The 20,547-nt window shown below is 53.0% G+C and overlaps 1 protein-coding gene and 1 long non-coding RNA gene across 4 annotated transcripts in view; one reads left to right on the plus strand and one right to left on the minus strand.

The window, feature by feature from the left end:
* Positions 1-20,547, plus strand: part of SHANK3 (SH3 and multiple ankyrin repeat domains 3) — a 95,641-nt gene that overhangs the window by 26,791 nt on the left and 48,303 nt on the right. Inside the window, exons 11-13 of the mRNA XM_088166128.1 lie at positions 361-551; positions 12,125-12,238; positions 14,636-14,711. Of these exons, the coding sequence (XP_088022254.1) occupies positions 361-551; positions 12,125-12,238; positions 14,636-14,711 (381 nt within the window). The remainder of the gene's footprint in view (positions 1-360; positions 552-12,124; positions 12,239-14,635; positions 14,712-20,547) is intronic.
* Positions 16,656-20,019, minus strand: LOC148223802 (uncharacterized). Of its 3 annotated transcripts, none has more exons than XR_015804120.1 (4): positions 19,039-20,019; positions 17,898-17,978; positions 17,575-17,693; positions 16,656-17,159 (listed from the first exon to the last, which is right to left on the minus strand). It is a non-coding gene; the product is annotated as an uncharacterized LOC148223802 (long non-coding RNA). The 3 variants fall into 3 exon arrangements; XR_015804121.1 differs by having other exon boundaries at positions 16,656-17,170; XR_015804119.1 differs by lacking the exon at positions 16,656-17,159 and having other exon boundaries at positions 17,198-17,693; positions 19,039-20,018.

Genomic DNA, 20,547 nt, shown 5'->3' on the forward strand with positions numbered 1-20,547 from the left:
GGGCTGCGGCCCCACCTGCCCCGGGCCATGGTGCGCCGGAGGGAGCGGAGCGGAGCGCGGCCCGGGCGGCGCCGCTGCGCCATGGAGCCGCCGGTGCCGGGCGGCGGCCGCCCCGCAGCCGCTGCTGCCGCTCCCGCATCCTCCTCCTCCTCCTCCTCCTCCTCCGCTGGCCTCGCCCGGCCGGCACCACCGGGGCCACGCTGAACCCCGCGGTGGCCACCGCCAGCCCCGCGGGGGCTACCACCCACCCCCCCCCCCACCCCCCCCCACCCCCGGGGCCATGGCGCAGCCCGCGGGGCGCGGCGGGGCGAGCCGCGACTTACCGGGGATCAGCACCGTAACCTACGTGTTCGTTTACAGCCCCGGCGCTGCCGGCGCTCCGCCCGCCGGCCCCGGTGCCGAGCCCGCTCCGCACGCCGCGCCCGCCCCGCTGCGCGGGCCCAAGCGCAAGCTGTACAGCGCCGTGCCCGGCCGCAAGTTCATCGTGGTGAAGAGCTACGCGCCGCAGGGTGATGGCGAGATCCAGCTCAACCGCGGGGAGGCCGTCAAGGGTGAGTGGGGACGGCGGGACAGCGGCGGGGACGGCGGGACAGCACCGGGGACAGCGGCGGGGACGGCGGGACAGCACCGGGGACAGCACCGGGGACAGCGGGACAGCACCGGGGACAGCGGCAGGGAGCGGCCGAGCAGGGCGGGAGGAGCCGCGGGCGATGCCCCCGCTGGATGCGGCATTGGCGGAGCTGCGGGTGGGATGGGGCAGAGCTCAGGTGTGCGGGTGAAGGGATTTGGGGGTCACCTGTGGGGCTGAGGTGCATTGGGGGCGCCCTGTCCAGGTGTGGGGGCTGCAGAGCTCCGGGGTGTTCAGGATGCCTGTGGGCTTGGAGCTTTGTGAGGTGTCCGAGCCACCTGTGGGGTTCCAGGACTGTGGGGTTTCCAGTCCAGGTGTGTGGGGTTGCAGCTTTTGGGGTGTCCAGCCCACTTGTGGGGCTGCAGATCTGTGGGGTTTTCCAGGCTGGTTGTGGGGCTGTCGTACCTTGGGGTGTCCGAGCCACCTGTGGGGTTCCAGAACTGTGGGGTTTCCAGCCCAGGTGTGTGGGGCTGCAGCTTTTGGGGGTATCCAGTCTGGCTGTGGGGTTGCAGCTCTTGGGGTGTCCAGCCCACCTGTGGGGCTGCAGAACTGTGGGGATTTCCAGGCTGGTTGTGGGGCTGCCGTGCCTTGGGGTCTCCAACCCACCTGTGGGGTTTCCAGCCCAGGTGTGGGGCTGCAGATTTTGGGGCTCTCCGGTCTGGCTGTGGGGCTGCAGAACTCTGGGATCCCCTGCCCACCTGTGGGGCTGCAGCTTTTGGGGATCTCCAGTCTGGTTGTGGGGCTGCAAGTTTGAGGGTCTCCAACCCACCTGTGGGGCTGCCGTGCCTTGGGGTCTCCAACCCACCTGTGGGGTTCCAGAACTGTGGGGTCTCCAGCCCAGGTGTGGGGTTGCAGCTTTTTGGGGTCTCCAAGACACCTGTGGGGTCTCCAGCTTGTTGCATTGCAGCTTTGTGGGGTCTCCAGCCCACCTGTGGGGTGGCAGAACTGTGGGGTCTCCAGGCTGGTTGTGGGGCTGCAGTTCTTCGGGGTCCCTGGTTGCTTTGGGGGCTGCAGGGCTGTGGGGTCTCCAGCCAACCTGTGGGGCTGCAGGGCTGTGGGGTCTCCAGCTCGGCTGTGGGGCTGCAGGGCTGTGGGGTCCCCATCCTGGTTTTGGGATCCCCATCCTGATTATGGGGCCGGAGCTTTGTGGGTCCTGCCGTGTGGCTGTGGGGTTCCCATCCTGGATTTGGGGTCCCCACCCTGGTTTTGGGGCTGCAGGGCTGTGGGTCCCCAGTCCTGTTGTGGGGCTGCAGCTCTGTGGGGTTTCCAGCCCTGTTTTGGGGCCGCAGTTCTGTGGGGCCCCCAATCCTGTTTTGGGGTCCCCATCCTGACTTTGGGATCCCCATCCTGGTTGTGGGGTCCCCAGCCCTGTTTTGGGGTTCCCATCCCTTTTGTGGGGCCGCAGCTCCAGATCCTTTCCCATTCCCGGCCTCGCATCCTTGTCCCCGCTGTTCCCATCCCAGCTCCCAAATCCCAAATCCCATTCCCACATCCCAAATTCCCAACCCCCCCTCACGCTGGCAGAGCATTCCAGCTTTTCCAGGCTCCTCTTCCAGAGCTGCAGCGGGAGCCGGGGAATTTTCCTGGATAATTTTCCAGCCAGCGCTGCCGTGGGGCTGGGCCGGGAATTCTGTTGGAATTCCAGCTCCCAGACACCGGGAAGGGTTTCCCTGCCAGCCGGAGAATTCCAGAGTTTTTCCCCCGGAAAGTTTCGGGAGCTTCTCCTCTCCCTCCTCCGCGATTTTTTTTGCGGATTCCAGAGCCGGAGCCTCTGGAATGACGGGAAGCTCCGGCTGTGCCATGGCAAAAGGAAACCGGGAATATTCCCGGCTTGGAATTGCTGCTCCAGGATTCTCCTCCGACATTCCCGCTGCCGTTCCCATGGATTTGTTTTCCCTCGGGGGAGGAGCGGCAGCCGGCGGGGAAGGGCCTGTGGTGAGGATTCCTTGGAATTCCAGGGGGGTTTCCTATGGGATTTCAGGATGGGGTTGGAATTCCTGGCACTCAGGTGTGGAATTCCAGGATCCGGGAAGGATTTCTGGGATCTGGGATGCTTTTCCCGATGTTTCCCCCCCCCCCCCCCTCCCCCCTCCCCTTTTCCCAGCGTTTCCTCGTGCTGCCGTGGGAGTGGGTGGTCACAAAATCCTTGGGATTCGCTTCTTCATCCCGAAATTCCTGGCGTGTGATCTCCAGGGAAAAACAACTCGTGGGAAGAGGGAGGAGGAGGAGGAGGAGGAGGGTGTGGAGTGACCCCCCTGGGAGCGGGAATCGCTTCCCTCTGGATCATTCCCGGAATTTGGGAGGCTCGAGGAATTCCAAGCCGATCCCTTCCCGCACGGAATTTCTCCGGGAAGCGCTCCGGGGTTTTTTTTTTGGGGAATTTTGGCAGCTCCGGGCCGTGCCGAGCTGCCGCTGCTTTGTCATGTTCCATGGATTTGGAAAACGGGGAAGAGCCGCTTCCAGCCGGGAAAATCCCGGGAAAATCGCGGATCCAGCCGGAGCCCTGAGCTCTGGGAATGTTGGGAGAGGAAGGAATTGGAGGAATTCTGGCCAAGGGAACTCTCCAGGATTCTGGAATGATGTGGGGGATGGCGGAGATTCCTGGGAATGATGAAAATTCCTGGGAATGTTGGGAATGGAGCATCCTGGAGGGAAAAGGTAGAGCTGGAAGGGTGGGAACCAGTTTGGGAATGAAAGGAATTGTGGGATGAGGATGGGAAGATGGAATTGCAGGAATTCCATCCAAGGGACAGCCTGGGAATCTTCAGGATCCTGGAATGCTGTGGGGGATGATGGAGATTCCTGGGAATGATGGGAATTCCTGGGAATGGGAATGTTGAGGGTGTGGAGGGTCCTGGAAGGAGAAGGTGGATGTGGAAATGTGGGAAAGGTGAGGGATGGATTGGGAATGAAAGGAATTGTGGGATGAGGATGGAAATTTGGAATTGCAGGAATTCCAGCCAGGGGACAGCCTGGGAATGTCCAGAATCTTGGAATGATGGATCCCATCCCTATCCATGAGATCATTCCCATCCCATTCCAAGGGCAGGGACAATTCCTCGATCCCAGGGTGCTCCAAGATTTCCTTGGACATTCCAGGGATTCCCTGGGAATTCCAGCCCAGCCAGGAATTCCTTCCCAAATTCCCACCCCAAGCTCCCCTTCCCAGGGAATTCCCTCCATTCCCAGCTCTCCCAGCCTGGCATTGGATCCATCCCCACCCCAACTCCACTCTAGGAAGGAATTTTGGGATCCGGGGGCTTCACTGGGAACCTCAGGACTCCAGGAAGGGTCTCCCTTCCCTTTTCCATCCCCAAATTCCATAAAAATCCCTCGGGATGGATTCTGAGCATCCTTGATCCCAGAATCCCGGAATGGTTTGGGATGGGATCCATGGACCTCCAATCCCATCCCATTCCAATCCCACCATCCCAGGCTGCTCCAACCTTTCCTGGGACATTCCAGGGATCCAGGGATTCTCTGGGAATTCCCAAATTCCCACCCAATCTCCCTGTTCCCAGTGGAAGCCATTCCCTGTGTCCTGTCCCTCCACGCCTTTCCCAAATTCCAGCTCTCCTGGAGCCCCTTTAATCCCTGGAATGTTCTGGAAGCTCTCCCTGGATCCTTCCTTTCTCCAGGAGAACATTCCCACTTTTCCCAGCTTTTCCTCCCAGCTCCATCCCTTGAATCCTCCTGGATTTGTTCCAACACCTCCCCGTCCTTCCCGGGATCCCTCCCCATCCCATATTCCCATTTTTCAGCCTCATTTCCCTGGATCTGCTCATTCCCGTGGCTTCTCCAGGGCTCGGAATTCCTGGGGAAGTTTTTCCCTTCATCCCTAGGTCAGGAATTTCTCCTCCTGCTCCCGGTTTTTCCTCTGGGAAGGTCATTCGGGAAGGATTGGGAAGAAGCCAGGATGCAGCTGGTTCCCAGTTGGAAAATTATCCAAGCCCTGGGGAATGCCATCTGTCCCAAATCCAGCTTTTTTCCCGGGCTAAATTCCTTCCTTTCAGGTCAGGCTGGGATTTTTCCATCGGGATTTCAGGGATTTCAGGTCACCAGGAAAAGTTTGGTGGAATTTTCGGAGCCGCTCCACTTCGAAATTCCAAATTTCCTGCCTGGAAATCCAAGGGAAAATTCTCTGCTGGATACAGAGAGGAAAAAGAAAAATCGGGATTTAGGGATGGCCTCAGGATTTGGGGGGATTTTGTTGGAAAAGGGGTTGGAATTGTGGCTGTTCCATCCCTTGGAGTTGTCCAAGGCTGGTTTGGGAATGTGGGAATTGGCAGGGATTGGAGTGGGATGATCCCTAAAATCCTTCCCAACCAAACCATTCCAGAATTCCAGGAATTCTTCCCGTCCACTTGCTCGGGATTCAAAAATTCCCAACTTTTCCCATGCTTTGCTCTTCCCTCAGCATGGATATTTTGCCAGGGAATTTGGGAATTTTTTTCCACAGGAAAGCTTGGAAGTGCTGGAAGCTCCTAGGTCAGGACAATTCCCAGATTTTTTTAGTTCCCTGTCTCCCTGTTTTTATTGGAATTTTGTCCTTATTTGGGGAATACCAAGAATTCCCACAATGTTCCTCAGTCAGGATCCATTGGAATCATCCCAGAATTCCTGAAATGCCCAAAAAAGGAGATTTTTTAAAAATGTGTGGATGAAAACCCATCAGAAAATCTTGGAAACATCCAGGATGAGGCTGGGTCATCTCAGAAAATTCCCATAAAAATTACGTTTGTTCCTGGAATCTGGGAGAACGTTGGGAATTCTTATCAGTTATCCCTGGAAAAATCCTTGGTGATAAGAGAGGGAGGTCCCATCAAAACTTGGAATTTTGGGACAGAATTCCCACATTTCCTGCTTTTTTCCCCTCACCATTTTTTTGGGACAGAATTCCCACACTTCCTGCTTTTTCCACTCCTTTTTCCTGGAATTCTCAGTAAGAGCCTCCATTATAAATCCAATCTTCCAGGCCAGTGCTTTTCAGATCCCTGGGATAATTTCATGGATCTTTTTGGGAATCTTTTTTGGGAATCAGATCCCAATTTTTGGGATCGGGGTCTGGAGCAGAAAATGCTCCTGGTGGGAAAAATCTTTGGATGCAGAAATCTTAAATTTAGCAGGAAAATTCCCAGTTTTCCAAAAGAAACAAAATTCCTTCTCTTCATTTTAATCCTTGAAGGAATAACTTGAAGGATTCATTTCGGTATTCCTGCATTTCCTGGCGCTTTTCCTGGATTTTTAATCCCAGAATTTAGTCCTGGAATGTTGCTTTTCTCCATCCTCTGGAAAAATCTCCTTGTGCTTCCCCTTCCCCACGGGAATTCCATTGGGGATCCCTAAATTATGGGATGTTCCTGGAAAAACCCAAAACCGAGGCGCCACCTCGGGAATGGGGATCCCGTTGAGGTTTTTTTTGGGAATAATTCCAGGATTTCCCTGGGAATTCCGAGAGGGATTTGCTCCCTCCTCGGCTCCAGACAATCCTGGGAATTCTTATTCCCCCCTGGAATCCCAACCCATAAACGAGGGGCTCTGAGTGACCCCGAATTCCCAGCTGGAATTTGGGAATTGCCGTCACTGCCCGGTTTTCCTTGGAAACGAAGAAATCCGGGAGATTTTCCAGTCAGGAATATTCCGGCTGGCAGCCAGCTCCGATTCCCATCCCAAAATTAGAAAATTCCTCATTAAATTCCACTCCTCATCCCGGTGTCCCTCAGCCTGACCTCGGAGCTGTCCCAGATTTCCAGCCTGACCCAAAATCGGCGGGAAAATTCCAGAGGGAATTGAGTTTCCGTGGGATTGGGGAGCTCTGGGATCACGGAGGGTTCCAGGCCGGGGGGAAAAAAAAAATGGGAATTTGGAGAGGTGTGGGAAGCCTCAGCTGGAATTCCGACTTCCTTTGGGATCTTGGGTTTAAAGGGGGAGGTTCAGGGTTGGATTTGGGATTTGACCAAATTTGGGATCTTTTTTGGGATTTGGAGGGGTTGTCCGTGGCCTGGCCTGGAATTCCAACCTGGAATTCCGACCAAATTTGGGACTTTTTGGGGTTCAGAGCTGTCCACAATCTCCCTTGGAATTCCAACCAAATTTGGGATGGTGGGTTGAGGTTTTGGGATATCTTCGTGGTCTCACCTGGAATTCCACTCAAATTTGGGATCTTTTTTTGGGATTGGAGGCGTTGTCCGTGATATCACTGGGAATTCCAATGGAATTTGGGGGCTTGGGTTGGGAGCGGTGTCCATGGTCTGACCTGGAATTCCACCCAAATTTGGGATCTTTTTTTTTTGGAGATTGGAGGGGGTTGTCCATGGTCTGACTTGGCATTCCAGCCTGGAATTCCAACAAAATCTGGGATCATTTTGGGGTTTGGAGAGGTTGTCCGTGGTCTGACCTGGAATTCCAACCAAAATTCGGGATCTTTTTGGGATTTGGAGAAGTTGTTGATGGTCCTGACCTGGAATTCCGACCTGGAAGTCCAATCTGGAATTCCAACCCCATTTGGGATCTTGGGTTGGGTTTTTAGGGATTCTCCATGACCTGGCTGAGGAGTCCCTGGACAACATTCCAGGGGAGAATTCCCGGGGATTTCACTGGAGCTCATTCCCACCTTTCATTTCCGTGTGGTTCTGTTTGCGCCTCTGCACATTTTCCATGTTTTCTTTTCTTTTTTCCATGTTTTTTTTCCTCTTTTCCATGTTTTTTTTTTCTCTTTTCCATTCCCATCCACGCTCCAGACCAGCAGCTCGGTGAAGTAGGTAACTATGGAATTTTTCCTTGGAATTTTTTTTCCCCCCCTCCCAGTTTTATCCCTTTTCCCACATTTTCTTCCTCTCTGTGGCCTCCACGTGTGGGGAGTTTTCCAGGATTTTTGGAGCTTGGCTTTTCCCGGTTTTCCCTCCTTTCCTGCTGTTTATTCCGGATGGGATTGGGGGCACAGGGATCTTCCTCTCCCATCCCAGTTTTCCTGAACTTCCTGAAATTTCCCTGTCTTTGTCTGGCCTGAAATTCCCAGAAAATCCAAACTGGGAGATGCCTGGAAAATCTTGGAATTGGGGGAGTTGTGGCTCAGGAATTCCGAATGGGGAATTCCTGGGTTTTTAGGGATTTGGAGGAATTCCATGGGAATTCCTGCTGCTCGGGGATTTGGGATGTTGGAACACAATTCCCAGTGCTCTAAGAGTGGCTTTGGAATTTCCACTGCCAGGAAAATCCATCCTCTCCTGGTGATCCTGGAAATCTGGTCCTGGATCCAGGGACGGGGGGGGATTGGGAAACATCGAATGGGGCGGAGCTGATCCCAAAAAATTCCGGTGGACATCCCAAGGTTTCCGTGTGTTCCCATCATTCCTCTGCTGCCATTTCCATGGAAAAACCCCATGGAAAAATCCATGGAAAACCCCCATGGAAAAAGCTCTTTTCCCACTGTTTGCTGCTGGATTGAAACCTGGGAATTCCCATGAGGAAAAGGAGAGGGAAAATGGAATTTTCCCTCCAATTCACTTGGATTAAGCTCGGGAATGCTGCTGGAATTGGGAATTCCAGGTGTCACAGAATTCCTGAGGGAATAAGGGATAGGGAAACAGGGAATGGCCTCAGGCTGGGTCAAGGAAGGCTCTGCTGGGATTTTGGGGAATTTTTCCATGGAAAGGGCACTCAGGCAGGTTTGGAGTCTCCATCCCCAGAGGAATCCAAGGAATTCCTGGAATGTTGAGCTGGGAATAAGGTGGGATTTGATAATCCAGGAGGGCTTTTCCAAGGTCAGGATTTCCCAGATTTCTGGGTTTAATCCTGGATTTTTCCAAGGGCTGGGAAGTGCCGTGTCATGCTGGGAAGCAGGAGCTGCTCCAGAGGCTCCGAGTGCAGAGGCTGCTCAGAAATCCTGGAATTTCCATGGGAAAAAACCTCCAGGTTTTCCATGTTTTTTGATGAATGTGACCCAGGTTTTCCATGGTTTTTTAAGGATGTGGATCCAGGTTTTCCATGTTTTTTTGGATGGTTCTGCCCTTTGTGCTACATTCCAAACGGGATGGGCCCATCCCAATCCCTGCCCACATTCCCAAGACTCTCCTGCTGGGTTTTCTGGGAATTCTGGCTGCGATCCAGCATTCCCAGGGCTCCCCATGGAGCTCCTCATCCTGCCAGGAGCTGCTCCAGGCACGGGAATTCCAGGAATTCCTTCCCTGAAGGTGCTGAGGACTCCCTGTCCCTGTGATTTTTCAGGGTGGGGAATTCCCAAATCCCGCTGTTTTCCAGCTGGGAATTCCAACAGGGAGTGATCCCAAAATATTTCTCAATCCCTGCTTACAGGGCTGATCCCAAATTTTTTCCTGGAGTGAGAGAGAGAATTAGGAAAATCCCTTCAGGCTGGAATAACATCGGAGACATTTCCCAGGCTGGATTAGCCGAGGAATTTCCATTAATCCCTCAAACACATCCCAGATTTTCCGGATTCCAAAGGGATTCCAGAGGGATTCCCTGAACTCCTCCTCTTCCCAGGAAAAGCTTGGAGCAGCCTGGCAGCCGGGCCGGGTTTCCTTGGATCCCTGACTCCTTTCCCATCCATGTTTTCCGTGGGCACCGGGTGTGAGACGGCTCCGGCTGCTCTTCCCTCCTTTCCAGAGCTCGGGAATGCTGAGCCAGGAGCGCTCCTGGGGGAAAAAAAAAAAAAAAAAAAAAAAAAAGCCTGGGAAATATCCAAGGGAATGCAGGGAATAAAGGGTGGGAAAAGGAGCTGCTCCCAGGGCTGGGAAAAATGGGAATGTTCTCCTGGAGAAGGGAAGGATCCAGGGAGAGCTTCCAGAACATTCCAGGGCTCCAGGAGAGCTGGAATTTGGGAAAGGCATGGAGGGACAGGACACAGGGAATGGCTTCCACTGGGAAAGGGGAGATTTCCAGTTTTCCAGGCAGGATTGGCTTTGGGAAGGTTGGACTGAGAATTCTGGATGGGGCTGGGAAATCCTGGAATTCCAGCCCTTGGAAAATCCATTCCCACTGTGGGAATCTCATTCCAGGTGGGATGCAAGTCCTTGGGAATAGCGAAGGAAAATAGAGAAGGGAAATAAGGAAGGAAAACGGGGAATGAGGAAGGGACAGGAAATCCTGGATCATGGGAACGATCCGTAACTTTTGGATCAGCAAATCCCATTCCCAAGCTCCTCCCTGCCCCCAGTCCCAAAATTCTGCTGAGGCTGAAAATTCCTCGGGAACATTTTCCCGGCTCCGTTCGTTCCCTCCCTTTCCCGCTCCCTTTGATTGCCGCTATTTTTTCCGAAGAATGCTTGATTAGAGCCGGAACGACGGGATAATGACGGGAATCAAAGCCGGATCCTTCCCCAAATCAGCTCCGCAGCTGCAGGGAGCGGCCCCGGGGATGATTCCCGGATCCACCCGGAGTGGGAACAGCTCCCAGGGCTGATCCCTGGATCCATCCAGAGCCATTCCCAGGGCTGATCCCTGGCTCCATCCAGAGCCATTCCCAGGGCTGATCCCTGGATCCTTCCAGAGCCATTCCCAGGGATGATTCCCATTGGAAATTGGGAATCGTGGATCCATTCCCAGGGCTGATTCCTGGAGCCATTCCAGCTCCCAGTGCTGATTTCTGGATCCATCTGGAGTGGGAACAGCTCCTGGTGCTGATTCCCAGATCCATCAAATCCATCCACATCCATTCCCAGCGCAGATTCCCAGATCCATCTGGATCCATTCCTGGTGCTGATTCCCGGATCCATCCCAAGCCATTCCAGCTGCTGGTGCAGATTCTCGAATCCATTGGATCCATCCAGAGCCATTCCCAGTGCAGATTCCTGGATCCATCGAAGCCATTCCCAGGGCTGACTCCCGGGTCCATTGGATCCATCCAGAGCCATTCCCCATCCTCATTCCACACACAGGACATGGATTCCCTGTGGAAATCCCTGCTGGAATTCCAGGCTGCTCCAGACCCTGTGGGATGAGGATGGGAAGCATTGGAAGAGAGGAGGAAAAATTGGGAATGGCCGAGGGAGGGAAGGAGAACCTGGGGGATGAAGGATGGGAAAAGAGGGAATGGCCTCTAGCCAGGGGAGATGTCGGTTGGATTTTGGGAATATTTTTCCATGGAAAGGGGGGGTCCTATGGAGGTTTGGAGTGAGGCAGGATGGAATTCCAAAGAGCTCCAAAGCGGGAATTTTCCAGGGGGAGCTGTTGGGAGCAGAGCAGTGGGAATTGAGTAAAATCCGGGATTTGGGATCATTCCAAGACCTGCCAACACCAGAACCTTTGGAGAGCCAGAGAATTTGCATCCCAAAAATAAACCCCTGGAGGAGCCTGAAAGGATTCTGCTGTTTGGCTTTTCCTTGGATTTGTTTTTCCTTGGATGCCTCCAGGCAGGATTTGAATTCCTGGATCCTTCTGGGAATTCTGTGGGATGGATGGAGCAGGGCTGGATTTCTGGATACCTGAATAAATTTGATGATAATTAGGAATGTGCTGGAAGCTCTCCCTGGATCCTTCCCTTCTCCAGGGAAACATTCCCAGTTTTTCCAGCCTGGATCGTGCTCCTGGATCCCTGGAAATGCCCAAGGCTCGGAGCACCCTGGGATAAAGAGAGATTTCCCTGCCTTTGGAATGAGATGGGATTTGAGGTCACTTCCCACTCAAATCATTCCAGGATTCCATAAAATCAGCGAAGGTTTGGGATCCACCCAACCTCAGCTTTGGATCGGGATCTGGTCCCGGGAATGAGCCCCGGGAAAGGAGGGAACGCCTCAGGCTGGCCCAGGGGAGGCTCCGCTGGGATTTTTGGGAATTTTCCCATGGAAAGGGCGCTCAGGCCTTGGCTGGGGCTGCCCAGGGAGGTTTGGAGTCGCCATCCCTGGAGGAATCCAAGGAATTCCTGGAATTCCACTCAGGGCTGGGATCGGGCACAGCTTGGATTGGTGATCCAGGAGGGATTTCCCAACCTCTGGAATTCTCGGATCTGGACACTTCAGAGAGAATTCACACCTGGGGAACACCAGGAAGGTGCTGCTGGGATTTGGGGATCCAGAGTGGGAAAATTTGGAAATTCGGGCTTCAGAGCGGAAGAATTTGGAAATTTTGGCATCCAGAGTGGGGAAATTCAGGAATTTGGGGATTCAGAGAGGGAGAATTTAGGAATTCAGGCATCTAGAGTGGGAAAATTCAGGAATTGGGTATCCAGAGTGGGAGAATTTGGGAATGGGACATCCAGAATGAGAAAAATCAGGAATTTGGAAATGTGTGCATCCAGAGTGGGAAAATTATCAGAATTTTGGCATTTGGCGTGCCACAGTTTGGGAATTCAAGCATCCAGAGTGGCAAAATCTGGGAATCCCAGCTTCCCACGGAAAACCCCACATTCCTCAGCTTCCCTCTGGCTTTTGCTTCCCGGATTCCCGCTGTGCCTCCACCACCCCAGCTCTGCTTTTCCCGGGATTCCCGCTGTGCTTTTCCCGGGATTCCCGGCTGATTCCGTGTCCCCGTTTCCCGCAGTGCTGAGCATCGGCGAGGGCGGATTTTGGGAAGGCTCCGTGAAGGGCAGGAGCGGCTGGTTCCCGGCGGAATGCGTGGAGGAGGTGCAGATGCGCCAGTACGACTCCAGGCAAGGTCGGTATCCCGGAATTCTCCTGGGAATTGTGGGAATTGTATCCCAAGGGGTCAATTCCAATCATGGATTAGTCGGGATTTTCTGCAGGAATGGAGAGTTTGGGATCAGGGAGGGGTGGGGAGCGGAGAGTTTGGGATTGGTTGGGATGGGAGCAGAGGAAAAACTGGGAAAATTGGGATTGGTCAGTTGGAGAAGAGGAAAAATCCAGGATGATCCAATTGTGGCTCCCAGGGTTGATTCCCAGGCAAAAAAGCAGAACGGGGCATTCCTGGTTATTTTTCCAGCGTTTTTCCATCATTCCTGGATTCCTGCTGGAAAAGCTCCTGGAATTCCATCCCATCCACATCCCATGGATCCCATTCCTTCTCCTATCGTTGAGTCCTTCCCAATGATTTCCCTCTGGAAACATCCGCTATCTCAGATTCCTTCAATTCCATGGATCCCATCCCACAAATCCCATCCCATGGATCCCATTTTATGGATCCCATAGATCCCATCCCTTACTATGGATCCTATCACATCCCATGGATCCCATCCCATCCCATCCCATCCCATCCCATCCCATGGATCCCATCCCATGGATCTCATCCCATCCCATCCCATGGATCCCATCCCATTCCATCCCATGGATCCCATCCCATGGATCCCATCTCATGGATCCCATCCCATCCCATTCCATCCCATGGATCCCATCCCATGGATCCCATGGATCCCATCCCATGGATCCGATCCCATCCCATCCCATGGATCCCATGGATCCCATCCCATGGATCCCATCTCATGGATCCCATGGATCCCATCCCGGACTCCTCCAGCTCATTCCCGTTATTTTGAGCCGTTCCGTGTCCCTGCGGATTCCGGCTGCTCCCGGGTCCATCCATCAGCTCCGGAGGCTCCGTGACGGCTCCATTAAAAGCGCTGCTATTTTTGGGAGCCGGGAAGGGAACGGAGCTGCCGGGCCGTGGACAGCCCATAAATCCCAGGGTTTTTTTTTTTCTCGGGAATGGGATCCAGGAGGGCTTGGGGATCAGGGAGAATGCGTGGAGGGATGAAGGGGATCGGGAATTCCAAAGGGCTGGAATGGCAGGAGAAGGAGGTGGGAGGAGGGAATTTCTGAATTCCTGTTGGAATGGAAATTACTGGGAAATGCCAGGGCTGGGTGGGCTCGTGGAGCTGTCGGGATCTGGGAATTCGGGATCTGCTGGGAATTCAGGATCTGCTGTGAATTTGGGATCTGCTGGGAATTCCTTCCTTCTCTCTCTCCTTCTCTCCCTTTTCTCTCCTCTTTCCCAGATTTTCCTTCCCTCTCTCCTTCTCCCATTCCTTTCCTTTCCTTTCCTTTCCTTTCCTTTCCTTTCCTTTCCTTTCCTTTCCTTTCCTTTCCTTTCCTTTCCTTTCCTTTCCTTTCCTTTCCTTTCCTTTCCTTTCCTTTCCTTTCCTTTCCTTTCCTTTCCTTTCCTTTCCTTTCCTTTCCTTTCCTTTCCTTTCCTTTCCTTTCCTTTCCTTTCCTTTCCTTTCCTTTCCTTTCCTTTCCTTTCCTTTCCTTTCCTTTCCTTTCCTTTCCTTTCCTTTCCTTTTTCCTTTCCTCATTTCTGCCTCTCCAATCCTTTTCCCGGGCACATCCAATCCCGCTGATCCCGATTTTTCAGCCTCTCCCCCCCTCATTCCCACCGGGAATTGTTCCTGGATCTGCTGCTCCCTGCTGCCGTCTCCTGGTGCCGAGTGGGAACTTCCCGAGCTTTTCCTTTTCCTTGGGATTTCCCTCTGGAATCAGAGTTGGGAGGCCCTGGGATCAGTGAGGATTTTCCCAGCCTGATCCAGGTGGAAAACTGGAAAACTCCAGAGGGATCATTCCCAGCTCTTCCCATCCATTCTGAGTTGGGAAAAGCACGGAAGCAGGGCAGGAATGGGATTGGAATTCCCAGTTTTCCTCCTAATTCCAGCATTCCCAAAGATCCTGAGACCTGCAGGAGAGCAGGAGGATCCCAGAAACATTCCCAGCTTTTCCATGGGAGCTTCTCCCTCAGGAATGGAATTCCCCATTCCCAGTTTTCCTCCTAATTCCGGCATTCCCAGAGATCCGGTGACCTCCAGAAATTCCCAGGAGCATTCCCAGCTCTTCCCACCCATTCCAACTTTGGAAAAGGAAGGAAGCAGGGCAGGAATGTGGGATTTGGCTTTTCCATAGGGTTGAGTCTCCTTGGGTATTCCAGCCAGGAATTTCGCTGGAATTTCCCCCCTGGATGATTTCCAGGAACGGCTCCGACATTCCCAGGAATTCCTCACCCCCAGGGATTCTCCTCATTCCCGCCTGGAATGGAATTCCCGGGGTTTGTGGATCCCTCGGGAAGGCGGGAAAAGCCGGGAATAATTTGGGATGTGGATTTTTCCCACAGAAACCAGGGAGGACCGGACCAAGCGGCTTTTCCGGCACTACACCGTCGGCTCCTACGACAACTTCACCTCCCACAGGTAAGGAGCCGCTCCCGGGAATTCTGGGAATTCTGGGAATTCTCATTTCCATGGAAAAGCTCGCCCTTTTCCTCCCAGAGATGTGGAATTCCATGGGAAAGGGATTTTCCCGGGAGTTTTGGGTGGTGGGAGGAATTCCAGGGCCTGGAGGAGGAGAGCCAGGAGTGGGATCCAAGGTTTTGGGGAATTCTGGGAATGTTTCCCATTCCTGGCTCATATTCCAGTGGGTGATCCAGCGTTCTGGAAAAGTTTGGGAATGTTTCCCATTCCTGGTTTGTGTCTCAGTGGAGGATCCAAGGTTCTGGAAAAGTTTGGGAATGTGGCTCCCATTCCAGGGTCATTTTCCATTGGAGAATCCAAAGTTTTGGAGAATTCTGGGAATGTTTCACATTCCCAGCTCCTATCCCAGGGCAGGATCCAACGTTCTGGAAAAGTTTGGGAATGTGGTGCCATTCCAGGGTTGTGTTCCAACAGAGGATCCAAAGTTTTGGAGAATTCTGGGAACGTTTCCCATTCCTGGTTCGTGTCTCAGTGGAGGATCCAAGGATCCTGAACCGTGGCTTTCCCTGGTGAATTTGGGAATGGGAAAGTTTGGATTCAGGAATGTCCCAGAGCTCCAGAATTCCCAGAGGGATGAGCAGCTGCTTCCTCTGGAATGGGGAACTTTTCCCTTTTTCCGGGGAAGTTTTGGAATTCCCAAACCCATCGGAGCCAGAAAATGAATTTTTCCTTGGAAGCCAAGGAATTGTGTGGATCCATGGAATTCTGGGAATCTTGCAGCTCATCCACAACGTTTTCCTGCTTTTCTGAGATCCTTATCCCAAATTTTGCTTCCCAGAGCATTCCCGACTCTGAGGAATTTGGGTGGATCCTCAAAATTCCCGGGATTTGCTGCTCTGGAGCCATTCCTGTTGGAAAAACCGGGAAAGACAAAAAACCAAGGGGAAAAATGAAGGGAAGCTCTGGAAAATCCCTGCTGGGATCATGGGAAGAGCAGGGGGGGAAAAGCTGGAATTCACGGATGAGGCAAAATTCCATCGGTTCAGCCAAAAAAAGAAGCGGGATTGAATCCGTTGGAATCCCGGGGAAAAGAGATTTCCTTTGGGAATCACATCCTGGGAAAACACCAGGAGGAGCTCTTGGGCAGGAGTTGCAATTCCTGGCAATTTTCACTGGGAAAACATTCCTGGGATTCCAATGGAGGAGTGGGGAAGGAAGGGGAATTTAAGGAGCCGGATCCAGTGCGGAAAAAAGCTTGGGAAGACCCCAAAATTCCACAGATTCTTCGGAATTGGGAATGCTCAGGGGAGCAAAATATGGGATAAGGAGTTCAAAAAAAACAAGAAAATGTTGTGGATGAGCTCCAAGATTCCCAGAATTCCATGGATCCACACAATTCCTTGGCCCGAGGCAAATTTAAGGGGAATTTAAGGAGCTGGATCCAGAAAAAAACTTTGGGAAGAGCCTGGGGTGGGATTGGATCCACAGGAAGGGCTTGGATTGATCCCCATCCAGGAAATCCTTTGGGAATTGTTTGGATTCCAGGCAGAAGCTCACAGAGAAAATCTGGAGAGTTTGGGAAATCACTGGGAAAGGGAAAATCCCAAAATTCTGCATGATGGATTCTGTGGGATCACGGAATGGTTTGGAATGATGGGACATCCCCAGGAATTCTGGGATAAATCCAGATTGGAGATGGGAAAACTCCCCTGGGATGGGATGGATTCCCAGCATTCCCAGATTTCCTTTGGAATCAGGAATCCCTCAAAGGAGCAGCAGGAGCTGCTCCAGAGCCGGGATGTGCTGGATGCTCCCAAAATTCCAGTCGTTCCCAAAATCTGGGAAGGGGAAAAACGGGACAGAGCTCGGGAAAATTCACCTGGAGGGGACGAATCCGAGCTGGGCTTGATCCGGAAGAGAAATCCCAGCGGGAATTACCTTTGGGATTAAAGGGAGAGATTAAAGAGGCTCCAAATTAATTCGGGAATTAAAGCCAGGAGCAGCTGGGAAGGCGAAAAATCAGGAGCAGGAGCCAATCCCGGATTTGTGTCAGGGATTAGGGAGAGAGATTTCACTGGAAAACATGGAAAACACGGAGGGGGAAAAGGGAATTTTTCGGTCCTGGAATGCCGGGGTGGAAAAATGTGTGGAGGTAGAAAATGATGGAATTATGGAGGCTGGAATGTGGGAATTTGGGGATAATGGAGGTTGGAATTTGGGAATTACGAAATAATTTTTTCCAGAGCTGGAAAATCTGGGAATTCCACAGGCAAAGGGAGCTGGGTTTCCACTGGGAAAAGTTTTCCTTGGATTTTCCTGTAATTCCTGAGGTTTCCTTGATGTTGTTGCCTCTTCTCCCATCCCTCTGGAAATCTGGGAATTCCTTCCAGTGTTTCCAAAGCTGGAATTCCCCCATCCAAAGGGGCTGAGTTTCCATTGGAATTCCACCTGGAATAGGCCTGGAATGGGATTGGGAATGGGACCCAGAATTCCCCCTGTCCCTGTGGAATGCTGGGAGTTACAGGTCAGGTTTGGATCAGGCAAAACTGTGGAAATCCTATGGAAAAAGCTTGGAAAAGGAATTCCTAGAGAGGCCAGCACCATCCCAGCCTTTGGGGATGAAGGCCAAGTGGAAAACCTGGAATGGGACCGGGAATGAGCCTGGATTGGATTGGGAATGGGAGCTGGAATGGAACCAGGAATGGGACCTGGAATTCTCCCTGTCCCGGTGGAATGCTGGGAGTTACAGGTCAGGTTTGGATCAGACAAAACTGTGGAAAATTCATGGAAAACTCATGGAAAAGGAATTCCTGGAGAGGCCAGCACCATCCCAGCCTTTGGTGCCCGAGGCCGAGTGGAAAACCTGGAACAGGCGCTGGAATCCCGGGAATTCTCCATCCCTGCGGAACGCCGGGAGTTAAAGGTGGGCGTCGGTCTCCGCACGCCCCCGGCAATTCCAGCTCCTTTTAGAATCCACGGAATCTGCGGGAATCAATGGAGCCGTGATTCATCCCGGGCTCCCACGCTTCCCGAGGCTCCGGGCTCGGATCCCACACCTGGATCCTGCCCACATTCCCGGTGACGCCGATCCCGCTCCGCCCACATTCCCAAAGTTTGGGGAAAAGCAGGAAAAGCCACCCAGGAGACACCTGGAAGAATTCCAGGCTGGGAAAAAAAAACAAAAACCTGGAGCAAGCTGGAATAGCAGGAATTGGCCCTGCCCATGGAATGATCCTGAATCCCTTTTCCGAGCCACATCCTGGGATTCTGGGAAAAAAGGGGGAAGTCGGGAAGTGAAATCAGTTTTCATGGATCCGCTTGGTTATTCCCATGGGAAAAGCATTGGAAGGTGTCCCCAGCTTCCCAGGAAAACGCTGGAATGTTGGAATGGCCAGAGAGGGATTCCATTCCCTGGGAATGTTTGGATTCCTTAAGGAAAACGGGAATGCTAAAATCCATGGAATTCCCGAGGTGGGAAAAGCTCTCTGGAGCTCTGAGTGGAATTCCAGGAATTCCTTGGACACCTCCAGGGCTGGGAATGCACTGCCGGGATGGAAATTCCATGGGAGAACCCTGGAATGGGTTGGGTGGGAATGGAACTGAAATCCCAACCCTTGGAATTCCAGCCCAGCCCCTTCCCACCCTCCCAGCCAGGAATTCCTTCCCAAATCCCTTCTGTCCTTATCCCAACATTCCCAAGCAGCTTCATGGGGTCAGAATTCCCAGTTTTCCATGGGATTGAGGCTTTCCCAACCTGCTTTGTCCAAGGAATGGGATCATGGATTCCTCCTGGATCCCAGCAAGATTCCAAGGCAAGGCTGGAGCACCCTGGGATCATGGAATGGGATGGAATTCCAGGAGCTTCCCACCCAAACAATTCCATGAATCCAGGTTATTCCCAACACTCCCTGAAAAAAGGATCTGATCCCAAAAAGCTCCCAGAAAATTCCAGAGGCTCGGGAAAGCGCCCGGTGCGATTCCAGAGAAGCTTTTCCAGGGAGAGTTTTCTGTCCCTCCCTCTGCATTCCCGTTTCCATGGAATGGTGCTGCTCCAGCCCGGAGCTTTTCCAGCTTTTTCCATGATTCCATGAATCCCACCCCACAATTCCAAGAGCAGGGAGCCACCAGCCCACAGTGGGTGCATGTCATGATCCAGGATTTGGGAAGTGCTGCCAGAGCCTGAAGGATTCAGCAAACGGGAAAACGCTCCAGGATTGGGAATTGTCTCCCTCTGGAATGGATTCCCAAAGTGTTCCCAACATGGATCCATTCCCTCCTGGTGATCCAGGAAATCCAAAGTTTTCCCAGCATGGGATCCAATTCCCACCTGGCATTCCCGGTGATCCGAGGTATTCCCAGCATGGATCCATTCCCTGCGGGTGTTCCCAGTGATCCCAGCATGGATCCATTCCTTCCCAGTGTTCCCAGTGATCCCAGCATGGATCCATTCCTTCCCAGTGTTCCCAGTGATCCCAGCATGGATCCATTCCTTCCCAGTGTTCCCAGTGATCCAAGGTTTTCCCTCTGGAGGAGCTGGCGAGGTCCAGCTGGAATTCCAATCCCTTCCTGTGCCTCGGGAATGGATCCACAGGCAATTCCCGCTGCCAATTCCAGGTGTTCTGGTGCCACCAGTGCTCCCCCCCTCCCCATCAATCCCTTCCCAACATTCCCATCATTTTCCGGCTCTTCCCATTGCTCCCCATCATTCCCATTGCTCCCCATCTCTTCCCATTGCTTCCTAACTTCCCTTTGTTCCCATCATTCCTGTTGTTCCCCTCATTCCCATCATTCCCGTTGTTCCCCATCATTCCCATTATTCCCATGTTCCATCACTCCCCAGTATTCCCCAACACTTCCCAGCATTCCCAGCACTCCCACTGATCCCATTTTTCCATCTCTCCCATCCCTCCCCAATATTCCCACTGTTCCCCATCCCTTTTCAATATTCCCAATCATTCCCCATCATTTCCCCATCTCTCCCATCCCTCCTCATCCTTCCCATTGTTCCCCATTCCTCTCCAATATTCCAAATAATTCCTCATCCTTCCCCATCCCTCCAATTGTTCCCATCCCTCCCCATCCCTCTCCAGTATTCCCAATCATTCCCAATCTTTCCAACCCTCCCCATCCCTCCCATTTTTCCCATGTTGCTTCCATCTCTCCCATCCTTCCCCAGCATTCCCATCCCTCTCGAATATTCCCAATAATTCCCCATCCCTCTCCAATATTCCCAACTATTCCCATCTCTCCCCATCCCTCCACATCCCTCCCTTTTGTTCCCATTCCTCCCCATTCCTCCCCAACATTCCCAACCATTCCCCATCTCTCCTCATCCCCCTGCATCCCTCCCATTGTTCCCTGTCACTTCCATCTCTCCCATCCCTCCCCGTCCCTCTCCAACATTCCAAATCATTCCCCATTCCTTCCCATCCCTCCCCATCCCTCCCTTTGTTCCCATCCCTCCCCATCCCTCTCCAGTATTCCAAATAATTCCCCATTCCTCCCATTCCTCCCATCCCTCCCCATCCCTCCCTTTGTTCCCATCCCTCCCCATCCCTCTCCAACATTCCAAATCATTCCCCGTCCCTCCTATTCCTTCCCATTCCTTCCCATCCCTCTCCCGTATTCCAAATCATTCCCCATCCCTCCCTTTGTTCCCATCCCTCTCCATCCCTCCCATCCTTCCCTTTGTTCCCATCCCTCCCCGTCCCTCTCCCGTATTCCAAATCATTCCTCGTCTCTCCATCCCTCCCTTTGTTCCCATCCCTCCCATCCCTCTCCCGTTTTCCAAATCATTCCCCATCCCTCCCTTTGTTCCCCTCCCTCCCCATCCCTC

Source organism: Sturnus vulgaris, chromosome 5 (genome assembly GCF_052056855.1).
Source record: "Sturnus vulgaris isolate bStuVul1 chromosome 5, bStuVul1.hap1, whole genome shotgun sequence".
Lineage (NCBI taxonomy): Eukaryota > Metazoa > Chordata > Aves > Passeriformes > Sturnidae > Sturnus > Sturnus vulgaris.